Here is a 12077-nt window from a genome sequence, read left to right as displayed (position 1 = left end):
CTCTCCTGTCGACTTACCTTACTCTTCTCGTTTGGGGTAGAATAGCGGTGTCGACTGGAGAGCGATCTGCAGTCGATTTGGCAGGCTTTCACTAGACCCGCTAAATTAACCCCGGTGCATCAATCCCCAGAACACCGAGAGGCGGGGGAGAGGGGATGGGCGGGGGGAGAGAGAGAGAGAGAGAGAAGAGTGTAGACCTAGCCTCAGAATCTTTTTAATAAAACTACATGTATATCACTAAATAAGCTATAGTTATTTTAGGAGATTGAGGTGGTAGAGTTAATCTATAGCAGCAGTTCTCAAACTGGGTCAGGACCCCAAAGTGGGTTGGGACCCCATTTTAGTGGGGTCACCAGGGCTGTCTTAGACTTGCTGGGGCCCAGGGCCAGAGCAGAAGCTCAAGCCCCACCACCCAGGGCCGAAACTGAAACCTGAGGGCTTCAGCCCTGGGCAGCAAGGCTCAGGTTAAAGGCTCCCTGCCTGGGACTGAAGCCCTTGGCCTTCAGCTTTGGCCTCCTCGCCCAGGATGGTGGGGCTCAGGCTTTAGCTTTGGACCCCCACCTGGGGCAGTTGAGCTTGGGCAGGCTCAGACTTTGGTCCCCTCTTCTGGGGTCATGTAGTAACTTTTGTTGTCAGAAGGGCGTTGCAGTGCAATAAAGTTTGAGAACCCTGATCTACAGCGCAATCTATAGGCAAACACTGTTCTCAGAGAAAGAAGTCTCTGTTTATGTATTCGCTATTATTTGTACTGCAGTAATACTCAAAATCCTCAGTCAGGACTGACATCCCAGTGTACTTGTCCTATATAGACAGAATCCCGGTCCCAAAATATTTATAATCCAAAACCCTGATCCTGCAAACACTTACTTAACTGAATAACTTTACACAGGTGAGCAGTCTCAATGGGACTCACCTGCATAAAATTAAACACATATGTATTTGCAGGATCAAGATGTAAAAGACAAAATGATAAACAGAAGGGGAAAAGGATAAAACATACAAGTAGTTACTGTGTAATAAGCATATGATGTTATTCAGGGTTTCATTATTGTTTTGGTTTTTTAAAAACAAACAAATCAACTTTGCCCAACTGTCCTCAATCAGCCCAATATTTCCTGTAAATGTAAAAGCAGATCTCCAGGAAGGATTTAGAAAAAGTGAACACAATGTCTTTTCAGGTCAATATGAAAGTGACAGGATTCTTGACAATCCTGCTGTTGCTTACAGATTTGCTAATAGCAGCAGTGAAACTTACTAATGTCAGGCTGCAGCTAAAGGCAGCAATGGGATCAGAGGAGGAGTTGTCTGTCTGCAGACTCAGCCAAAGGAATCCATCTCCGATCACATCTAGAAGATTTTCTCTGCCACTCTGAGAATTGTATTTATTTAGCGAAAGATCAGACTCTACAGGAATTCATGGCCCAGACCCCCCTGTTCAACGGGGACAGACGTTCATTAAGGGTGGGAAGTTCCGAGTCCTGCTGTAGGAGAACTAGAGAAAGTCCTTGCACCCAGTACAGACAGCACCAATAAGACACACACACACACCCGGCTCCAGGCCCAACCCCTCCCAGAAACTGCTCTAATCCACTGCCCTCAAGCTACTTCCCTGGCCGGGGCATCCTCCCGTCCCAGGGCTCCCAAACGCAGCCCCAGGGACATGCACCGTAGGGGGAAAAGGGAGACGCTTGAGGGGTGATGGGTCCCTCGGACCCCGGCAATGAGGGTGGGGGAGTTGTCTCCTCAGACGGGGGCAGCCGTCGCCCCCCTGACAAAAGGTCGGGCAGCTGCGAGCCCCCCGTGGGCGCAGGGCTCCGGCGACCCTTCCACACCCCCCGCAAACCTCTCCCGGCTCGCTCCCTGGCCCGCCCGCAGCCCCCGCCCTGGGTGAAGAGTGCGGAACGGCGCAGGGTAGCGGTGCTGCCCCCGGTCGGTACCTGTGAGAGCCCGGGGTGGGCCGCAGCGCCAGGCCGCGCTCATAGCCCGCCGCGGCTCCTCCCGCTTCCTTCTCCCTTCACCGCCTGGGCGCCGCCATCTTGACCGGTTCGACCGCCAAACTGCTTCCGGGTCAGCCCTTCCGGGGCGGGGGATACGGGTCACTAGGTGAGGGGACGGCTGCAGGCCGGTGTGGAGCGGCTGGGCCGCAGGTAGCCTGACCCGTGTGGGATGGCGGGGCGCCCCGGCAAGGACAGGGATGGGCACTTGGTACCCAAGGTCGGGAAATGGGGATGCTGGCCGAGTGGGCGCTGGCATCCTGTCCGTCAGGGCAGGGGCACTCTGGCGTGGGCGATTACGTCCAGACACATAATTCACATGAGAAATTCGCTCCGATTTAATTTGAACCTGTTTTTAAATCAGTTTAGTTCAAACAAATCCCCTTCAGTTGAAGAGTATCTTTTTCAGTTTAGTTAATACCAATTCCTCACTAACACTGAAATAAGCTTGGTTTAAAACCAAGTAAGTGTGTTCACACAGCCTTTTTACAGCAGTTTAAATAAGAGTTTAAAGATATGCCTTTAGTTATACCAGCACAATGTTCTCATGTAGACTAGAGAGTTCTCTTCCTCATCTGCCAGTGGGGGGAGAATAGAAAAAGATTCGTGTCTTAGTTACATTTGAAGTTGGTCGTAAAATAGGAGACCTGTCTAAATGGCAGTGAATATAGTGAAATCATACAAAAAGGGAACGACAGCGATGAGAAGCATGTGGGGCAGATAAAAGGAGACTCAACTTGGGAAAATGCAAGGATGTGGAGAAAAGTTATCCAAAACATAGGGACTGTCTACTACTCTGTGTTTGTACAGTGCTTAGCACAGTGGGGCCCAGTTTTTGGTGGGTCCCTAGGCACTTCCGCAATAATGATGGTTAATAAAATCTTCATGGGGAAAGGGAGACTTGGAAAGCAGTATAGCTGAAAGGCCGAAGGCAACAGAAAATTAAATATAGTAATTATTATAAACATGGGTATGGTAACAAATAAAATATGTTTTATAAGACACACACATACACGTGTGTAACATAATAAAAACCCAACCAAATATCCAGGATTGCTGCTACTATGTTCAGTTTTGACCTGATGTCTATAAGTGAAATGGATGTAACTGCTGAACACTAGCATATTTGTTAAGAGAATAGATGGGATGATAATACATCATTTTATATAACATTAATGATAAATGCATTTCATTCTTGCCTTCCTGCACTTGCTGAGTTCCTTTGAACAGCCAGCGCAGATGTTCCCAGCTCCCCTGCTCCTGAAAAAGAGACAACTGATGAACAGATACCATACACAACTAAAGTGCAGATCTCTATATCCTTGGCTGCACCCCATACTGTGCATCCTAGCAAAAGTCAAGCGGCTCCAAACCCCAGTGTTTTTCAGGGGATCCATTATACATAGAATATTGGACTCCATTTTGTACACATTGGTTCAATATATATATCTATTTATGAGAGAATTGTCTAACAGTTCATACAAAATGAGTACCAGGTCACCTTTCCAGCAAGCTTTGGCTTTGTATCCACCTATCACTGCTGAAGGCAAGAATTACTTTAGTGCATTATATAGTTTGCTGGGGTGGTGGTTTGTGTGATGGGTTCCCTCCCTGGGGTGCCACCTGAAACTGGGGTACCACCGAGCCCCCTGACCCAGCAGCCTGGGCTTTCTCTCACACTGTACTGCTGTGACAAGTTGCAAAGCCCACCAGCCTGCAGTTTCACCACCATTCACACTGGTAGGGACACACCCAGCTGCAGTTACATGCAGGCTCTCTAATCACCAGCTTCCCAGCCTGGGACCTCAGAGCAGTACTGTCTGCCCTGGTCAAATCTGGCCAGTATATGGGTTTAATACCCAGACTGCCTCTCCCTCAATGTGAAGAGAACAATGCACACTTGTGCTAACCAAGCAGAGATTTTCCCCAAGCACTCCAGTCAAAGATTACTGGTTTAGATTAAAACAAAAACTATTAAAATCTATTATTTATAGTTAATAAGTGACTATGAATGATAGCAAACAGATCAAAGCAGATTACGTAGCAAATAAACAAAATATACTAGATAGATTGGATATGAATAGCAGATTCTAACCCTAAGAGATGATATAAACTGGCTGCACTTGCTTTTCCATTTGGAATCCCCAGGTGTTTCATACACAGGCTGCACTTGCTTTACACTTGCTTTACAGCTTGGAGTCCCCAGGTGTTTCATACACAGGCTATAAATCCCTTTAGCCTGGGTCCAGCACTTCCCCCAGTTCAGTCTTTGTTCCTCAGGTGTTTCTAGGAGTCTTCTTGTATGGGGAGTAAAGAACCACAGATGATGTCACTCCCTGCCTTATATAGCTTTTGCATATGGCAGGAGCCCTTTGTTCCCAAAGCTTGGTTCCCAGACCAGTCTGTGGAAAAATACTGACATCCCAGGATGGAGTCCAGCAGCATGTGGCCTGGTCACATGTCCTTATAGAGTCATAGCAGCCATCACTCTAAGGAATGCTCACCAGGTGAGAGATAAGCTTCTAAGGCCTATTGTTCTTTCTAATGGCCCATTACCCTGCATAGGCCCTTTACAACCAGCTATTTAGACTGAAAGCACCTTGTCTAGTGGGCATTACCCAGGTGTAACTACATTTGAAGTACAGATACATAGTATTTATAACTTCAGCTACAAAATGATTCATGCATATAAATAGGATAATCATATTCAGCAAATCATAACCTTTTCAATGACATCTCACATGACCCATCTTGCATAAAATGCATCATAATTATGCTAACTATATAATATCACTATGAAGAATATCGTGTGCAGTGTCACAGTGTGATTAGTAGTTGCATCACAAAGTTCGTTGGTGTAAAAGCTGCATTACAAACAGCCCACAAGGTGCTGGGCTGTTTGTAATGAGTAAGAGTTCTGGGTGGGATCTCAAGCTTATTTCTCATGAAGAGGCCTCTAAAGTCATACAACCTTCCCTGCTCACAGCATTACCAGTGAACTGCTTGCCTCCTTTATCACTGTATTTTCCTTGGCCATATCCCTAGAGTCATCATCAGTAAATACTGCAGGTTTACGCTCCGTCTATAGTCATGAGGTAAGAGAGTGCCCTGGAATTTGAAGAGGTGACCACATTGTGTTCCCTAAAGCAATTGAGCAATGCATGTTCAAAAGCATCTTTTGCTTGGGGGGATCCAACCGATGAGAGTTTAGTCAGGGAGTTGTGAGACCGGTGGGAGCTTCTACATTTACACTGGCTCAAGAGTTTAGAATTGGATACTAAGCTGGTAGTGCTCTGACTTCCTGGTGGAGGACAAAAAGGAAGAAGCTGGGAACTCTGAATAACCTTTTTTCCAGCCTGGAGTCTGTTGGTTATTCTCACATTCCTGAAATCATAGAAGAGACTGAAGTGTTGAAATGAGTCTCTGTTGAGAGGCAGTAGGAAAGACTTTTTACAGTCATAGGATAGATAAGGAAGAGTAATAATTTTTCAGACTAATGAAAGTTCTTTAGTATAATTCTCCTATGTATATATAAAGTATTTTTTCTTATGTTTGATTGTGCATATACATTAAAACTTTGGTTGGTAAATCCATTATCTGTAGATAATTAACCCTTTGTTTTTGTTAGCCTGATGAATGATCTTGTTTTTAATCATATTTTCTTTCACTTTGTGTTGTATAATAATCTAAGATAATAGTTCTCAAACAATTTCATATCTGAAAGCCATGGATAAAATTTTCAAAATCAAAGTGATTTAGGAGCCTATGTACCTTTCCCAAAATTACTCAGACACTGAGGACCCTAAGACTTATTGAAAGTCAGTGGGACTTACGTGCCTAATCATTTATGAAAATAAGACAGGCTCTTAAATCACTTAGGCACCTTTGACAATTTTACCTCCAGGAACCTATGTTCATGGGATTTAGGCTCCTAAATGCCTAAGTAACTTTTAAAAATAGAACTTGTGTGCCTAAGTCACTTGGGTGATTTTTAAAATGTTACTCAGCATCTTAAGATACAGCTCTTCCTATAGACCATTTCCTTCCTATTGCTGGCCTACACTATTGTTCTTGGTTACACAAAAAAGTCATGTTAGGGCATTATTCAGGAGATAAGATGGAAACAAACTCACTTTAATGCAGTGAATATACCCCCAGTTTGTAACATTTATTTCCATACTGTTTAATTTCTCTCTCTTACGGGTAGGACTTTATAATTTTTAGGAATGAATCTTCTTACCATGTGACCCCACTGTTCTACTTACTCCATGTCACTTTGCAGTTTGGGTCTGTCCCTCTGTGTGTTTGCAACTCTCTGTTCTTCGAGTCTTCCACAAATTTATCACAGTTACATTTTCATAAAAGAAACACCCAGAAAAGAAATACATGAAACAGCCAAACAGGTGTAGAGAGATGGTTGGTTTTAGTTCAGTTGATCAAAAAAAAAATAAAAAAAAAGTCTGGTCTGGGATATGGAGGATAAGACAGACTTTGAGGTAGTCAGATCTCAGTCCATTAAGTGCCTTGTAGATCAGGTCCAAGATTTAGGACCGGATTTTCCACTGCCCTGTACCTTGTGTAATAAGTTATACCATGGCAAAGTGGGTGTAAAGTGCTAGTATTCTAATTAAGAAGCATTGTACACCCAGGTACATGAAAACAGGGGGAACAAAGAATAATTTCTCCTGATGAAATTCTGAGGATAGTTTTAGGTAGGCAGAACATAATACCCAAACATGGAACTTAACCAACCGACCTACTTTGCAAAAACGCCCTAGGATTTTTAATGGGCATGATCATCAAGCCCACAGTGTTACATCTAATCTGAAAGACACTGCTGCTGAATACTGCACAGATTACATGGCTGGCTACTTTGGGTCTGGTCCTACAAGGTGCTGAATGCTTCTAAGAGGTGATGAGTACTCTCATTCCCATTATTAAAATGGAGGCTACTCAGCATTTGTAGGCAGTGCTCACCACCTTGCAGGCTCAGATCCTTAGAGCCACATTGTAAAAACAAAGATATAAATGCATCTGTCACATGTTTTTCAGAGTACCACTTGGAGTGGATTAAAGTAGAATCCTGTACTGCTGCTAGAGTTCAAGGTCAGACATCATTTCAGGGATAGGCTCTGATTTTTGAGGCATCTGTAATTTTCCTAACTAATTGCTAAGATGGGCAATTGGTTTTGCATGTATTTTTGTCTCTCTGCAGTTATAAAATAAACAATACACCCTGAGGTACTTTTCCAGGGTGATGCCAGGGGGAGGATTTAACCACGCGACTCCCATTAACGTTAATTATAGAGCACATATTAACAGCGTTATACAATCCTTTTTCCTATTAACACAATCATAAATTTGACTGGTGGTGCTTAATTAGATCTCAGCAGCAGAATGCAATTGCTTGATACAATAAAGGGCACATTCATGGAGATGATCCATTATTATTTTCCATTAATCTCCGAATCTCTCCCACTCTTGCTCCTGAGATATCATACCAACAAGAATCCTTGCAAGATTGATTTGTTGTCATAAAATGATTTAAAGACCTACTATAAAAATATTATATTTTGCTTGCTTCATGGAATATGTCATTGATGTTGTAACTCCACAGAGACTTGATGTACTTTCAGATAGGGAACTTTTAAGACCTAGTGTACTATAAATAGGATGGCATCCCTCTGTTATTCTGGTAACCTTTATAGATCATTTCAGAACTATAACTATCATGTAATTTAGTTAAGTAATATAATGTGGTAAGCTGTGCTGTAGTTTTGCACAGTTCAAGAACCTATCTGTGTGGGACCCCACTGCTGCACACCAGTGTGGGATTCAGTCCCAAAATGAAGGTCACAAGGCATATTAGAAACACAGAAGCAGAAGATGAGAAAAACGAAGATACCACTAAAGCCCAAAGGTCCAGCTCCTCAAAGATGTTTAAGCTCTAGTTAGGAGTCTAAAAACCTTTGAAAGCGGGTTTGGCTCAGAGCCTCAATCACTGGAAATTGATTGTGTACTGTATGCCACCTGATCTGAACAGATGATCCAGCTGAATACTCCAGAGGGAGGTGAAACAGTGCCAAGTCCCAGCCAAGCTGCCTGTAGGGAAAATACTTCCCCAGTTAGGCCCTGATCCAGCTCCTACTGAAGTCACTGTGAAGACTCCAAGTGATGATAATGGGCATTGAATAGTTACTTGGGTTACTTAAAATGATGTTTATTTTTCCCTGAGCATAAATGCAATTTCCCAACGTTTCTATCTCATGAGTCAGCATTCCTGATGTAAATGATGTTTAACTGCACCATCTTAAAACATAGCCCGGAACCAGCTCTTATTGACATCAATTGAAAAACTCCCTTTGACCTAAGTGGAAGTTGGATCAGGCCCCCGTATGAGGTTCCCTCATCCTTTATTAACTGTCCACCAAATGACTAAGGTGGGGAGAGGTCATTCCCCAACCATTTCAGCGCAAAGCACAGTTGAAGATCTATCTGAGGAAAGGTTTCAGAGTAGTAGCCATGTTAGTCTGTATCCATAAAAAGAAAAGGAGTACTTGTGGCACCTTAGAGACTAATCATAGAATCATAGAATATCAGGGTTGGAAGGGACCTCAGGAGGTCGTCTAGTCCAACCCCCTGCTCAAAGCAGGACCGATCCCCAATTAAATCATCCCAGCCAGGGCTTTGTCAAGCCTGACCTTAAAAACCTCTAGGGAAGGAGATTCCACCACCTCCCTAGGTAACGCATTCCAGTGTCTCGCCACCCTCCTAGTGAAAAAGTTTTTCCTAATATCCAACCTAAATCTCCCCCACTGCAACTTGAGACCATTACTTCTTGTTCTGTCATCTGCTACCACTGAGAACAGTCTAGAGCCATCCTCTTTGGAACCCCCTTTCAGGTAGTTGAAAGCAGCTATCAAATCCCACCTCATTCTTCTCTTCTGAAGACTAAACATCCCCAGTTCCCTCAGCCTCTCCTCATAACTCATGTGTTCCAGTCCTCTAATCATTTTTGTTGCCCTCCGCTGGACTCTTTCCAATTTTTCCACATCCTTCTTGTAGTGTGGGGCCCAAAACTGGACACAGTACTCCAGATGAGGCCTCACCAATGTCGAATAGAGGGGAACAATCACTGACTCACGATCACGATCACTAATATTATGCTCTAATAAATTTGTTAGTCTCTAAGGTGCCACAATTACTCCTTTTTATGGATACAGACTAACACGGCTGCTACTCTGAATGCTCTAATAAATTTGTTAGTCTCTAAGGTGCCACAAGTACTCCTTTTCTTTTTATCTGAGGAAAGACTTCACTGGAGGCTTTAAAGAGCCAGGTCTGGTTTACATGCGAAACATGCACCCTCCCGAATGGTGAGATTGAGGGATTTTCAGCACAAACAGCTATCATCACTCCAGTTCTACAATTTATTTGTCTCACAGACGATGATTTTCCAACAATTTTCCCATTGTGCATTTTTGTTACTTTTTCTTTATTTCATTTTTTTGAGCCCTTGTACAAGAAGCACCACACCTTGCGTAATACCAGCTTGTTTGGACAGTTGTTCTGCCCCAGAATGTGTTGAATTCAGCAAAAATGCCTTATGCTGTCATGATAGCGGCACCAAACACTATATAAAGTGCAAATGACTGACTTGCAAGGGTAACAGCACTCCTGAGCCTTGTTATTATGCATACTGATGCTATTATATAATTGATCGAGGGATTTCATAAATTATTCTTTTAATAGTTCTGAGAACACCTAAGGTCAGATTAGGGAAAGCTTTAATGCTTACTTAGTCTGCTGAAGTGACATTGTTTCAAATAGAGACCTGTTAGGGCTGGGAAGCAGACTTGCAGTTACACAAAACTTAGCTGTGTGATACATACTCAGCCCATAGTACCTGGGTAGCAATATTTGTTCTATCTAAGCACGTTTATTTTTTAAGTACAGTGAGAGCAGTTCTTGTAAATACTGTATTTCTTTGCGACATTTTCTTTTCTTTTTAAAAGTGAAGGGCCAATGGCTCCAGCGCGGGGCAGGCTTGCCTTGTACAAGCGTCATCCACACAGCTCCACTAATACATTTATTGCCTTGACCTGCACTAGAGGGCGCACAGCCAATCTAGCCATACTTCCTGGGGCTGTGGTCTTCCCACATCTCACACCCATCTAAGCCAGATTAGGACTTGGATTCATCCCTAAGGAAGAGCCAACATGCTGCAAAAAGTCATGCTGGTGATTCAGTGGTTGGCACTCTTCCTTTTGAGTCAGTGCAGATCCGGTGCCCAACATAGTTTTAGGGGGCACTGTGCAGCAGGCTGCATTGCCCCCATTCAGATGAAAAGTCTAATTGAGGTCTTGACCACTCAAACTGTTTTATCTTACACCTTCTCACACCCTCCTGCTAGTTGTTTTTCCTTCTGTGCCCTGCCTCCTCATCAGGTAAGTGTCCCTTTCTTTCTCCAATTTACATCACCTTTGAAAGTGGCCCTTTTATTTAATACACTGGAGTGTTTTCCAACATGCTAAGCTCATCTCTAGCAATGTCTCTTTTAGAAAAGGAGTGAGAACCTTCAAACCTTCAGTATTCCTGGTCACCGTGAAAAGTGGAATGTTTATATCCTTCTCATTTTGTGCAGGGGCTGATTTAGCTTCTGGGAATGAAGTGGTGTAAGAGAAACATACCAGAGACCCCAGTGGGTAATCAAGCAGGATACTCTCTTAACTCAGTCACAGGAACTCAAACTCACAGGATAGACTGTGCCTTTAGACTCACCCTTAGCGCAGAGTAGGCTGCATGAGTCCCCAAGGAGCTCTTGGAGGCACTGTGTCTCAGAGATGCTCTTTGTTCTGAGGAGATAGTAATTTGTTGCTGTAATTTGCTACAACAGTAGCAAATTACAATACCCCCTGCATTGGCTTAGCTGCACTAGCTGGTGTGGGGAGTACACTAACTCCACTCACTGCCTGTCCCTGCTCATCTTTGCCCCACTGCCTGCCCACTTGTTCAAGCGTCGGGGGTAACCAGGCATGCAGCATCTGCTTACTTCTGAGCACCTGACTCTAAGGCCTTGTCTACACTACAAAATTGTTGACTTAAGTCAATGCAGTAATTAAAAAGGTGGTTGATGTCCATGCTTGCTCCTGTCAGTGGTGCGGGTCCTCACCAGGACCACTTCCACCAACTGAAGTGGGGCATTGTGACACTGACGGAGCCAAGCAGCCCTGGGGCTGACAGCTTCAGCTGTAGGCATGGGCTCACAGCTGGTCTGTCCCCCACACTCCAGTCCCTGCACTGATAGCCCAAGTTCTCAGCTGGGTATGGGCTCACAGCTTTAAGCCCCTACCTCACCCCAGGCTGACAGCCCAAACCCTCAGCTGGCACCAGGCTCAATTTAACAGTAGGGAGCCTACCAGCAGTGAAATTGACATTCTTGTCAGTTTCTTTTTATTTGAGCTCCAGCTGGGGGGGCTGACAGCTGGAGACCTTGAGCTCCCTGGCTGACAGCCAGAGCCAGAGGGGAAAAGTGAAGTAATAGCATCAATGAAACTGACAAGAATGTCAATTTCCCTACTGGTAGGTTCCCTCCAGTGACATTGAGCCTGGTGTGGGCTCACAGCTCAGGCTGTCAGCCCTGGGGTGGGAGGGGAGAGCTCTCGCTGTGAGCCCACTGCCGCCTCCCAGTGAGGGATTCGGGTGTGGGTGAGAAGCTCCGCTGCCTCACAGTGAGGGATGGCAGGGAGCGTCCAAGTGGCAGCCAGGTTAGTGCTATCCTTCCATGGGAGGCGGCAGCGAGGTTTCAGGCTGTCTGCACTGGGGCAGGGTGGGGGCTCACAGATGTCCATCCAGTTTGGGGCTGACAGCCAATGTACGTAACATTGTGTCTATAGAGACACTGTGTCACCCTAACTACATTGACATAAGCACTACGACTCTCATGGAGGTGGAGTTGTTATGCTGGTGTAGTGGGCCCCTTACTTCAGTGGAAGCAGCACTAGAGAATAGACGCTGACATAATTAAGTCAACATATGCTGCCTTACGTCGACTAACTCTGTAGTGTAGACCAAGCCTAAGAT

The 12077-nt window shown here is 44.6% G+C and overlaps 1 protein-coding gene across 4 annotated transcripts in view; it reads right to left on the bottom strand.

Moving 5' to 3' along the window:
- COX10 (cytochrome c oxidase assembly factor heme A:farnesyltransferase COX10) overlaps positions 1 to 2056 on the bottom strand; it is a 155937-nt gene extending 153881 nt beyond the window's left edge. Inside the window, exons 1-3 of one of the 4 annotated variants that reach the window (XM_048817581.2) lie at positions 1938 to 2027; positions 1256 to 1369; positions 18 to 100 (exon numbers count right to left, since the gene is read on the bottom strand). Coding sequence is in view for 1 of the 4 variants with exons in the window: in XM_048817578.2 (XP_048673535.2) it covers positions 1938 to 1980 (43 nt within the window). In the remaining 3 variants the exon portion in view is untranslated. Of the gene's footprint in view, positions 1 to 17; positions 101 to 1255; positions 1370 to 1937 lie in introns of all 4 variants that reach the window. The other 3 variants (XM_048817580.2, XM_048817582.2, XM_048817578.2) reach the window with 3 other exon arrangements.
- Between the last annotated feature and the right edge of the window lie 10021 nt (positions 2057 to 12077).

Source organism: Caretta caretta, chromosome 14, assembly GCF_965140235.1.
Source record: "Caretta caretta isolate rCarCar2 chromosome 14, rCarCar1.hap1, whole genome shotgun sequence".
Classification (NCBI taxonomy): domain Eukaryota; kingdom Metazoa; phylum Chordata; order Testudines; family Cheloniidae; genus Caretta; species Caretta caretta.
Note: the sequence above shows the minus strand (reverse complement) of the source record. Positions and strands in the feature narration are given on the sequence as shown.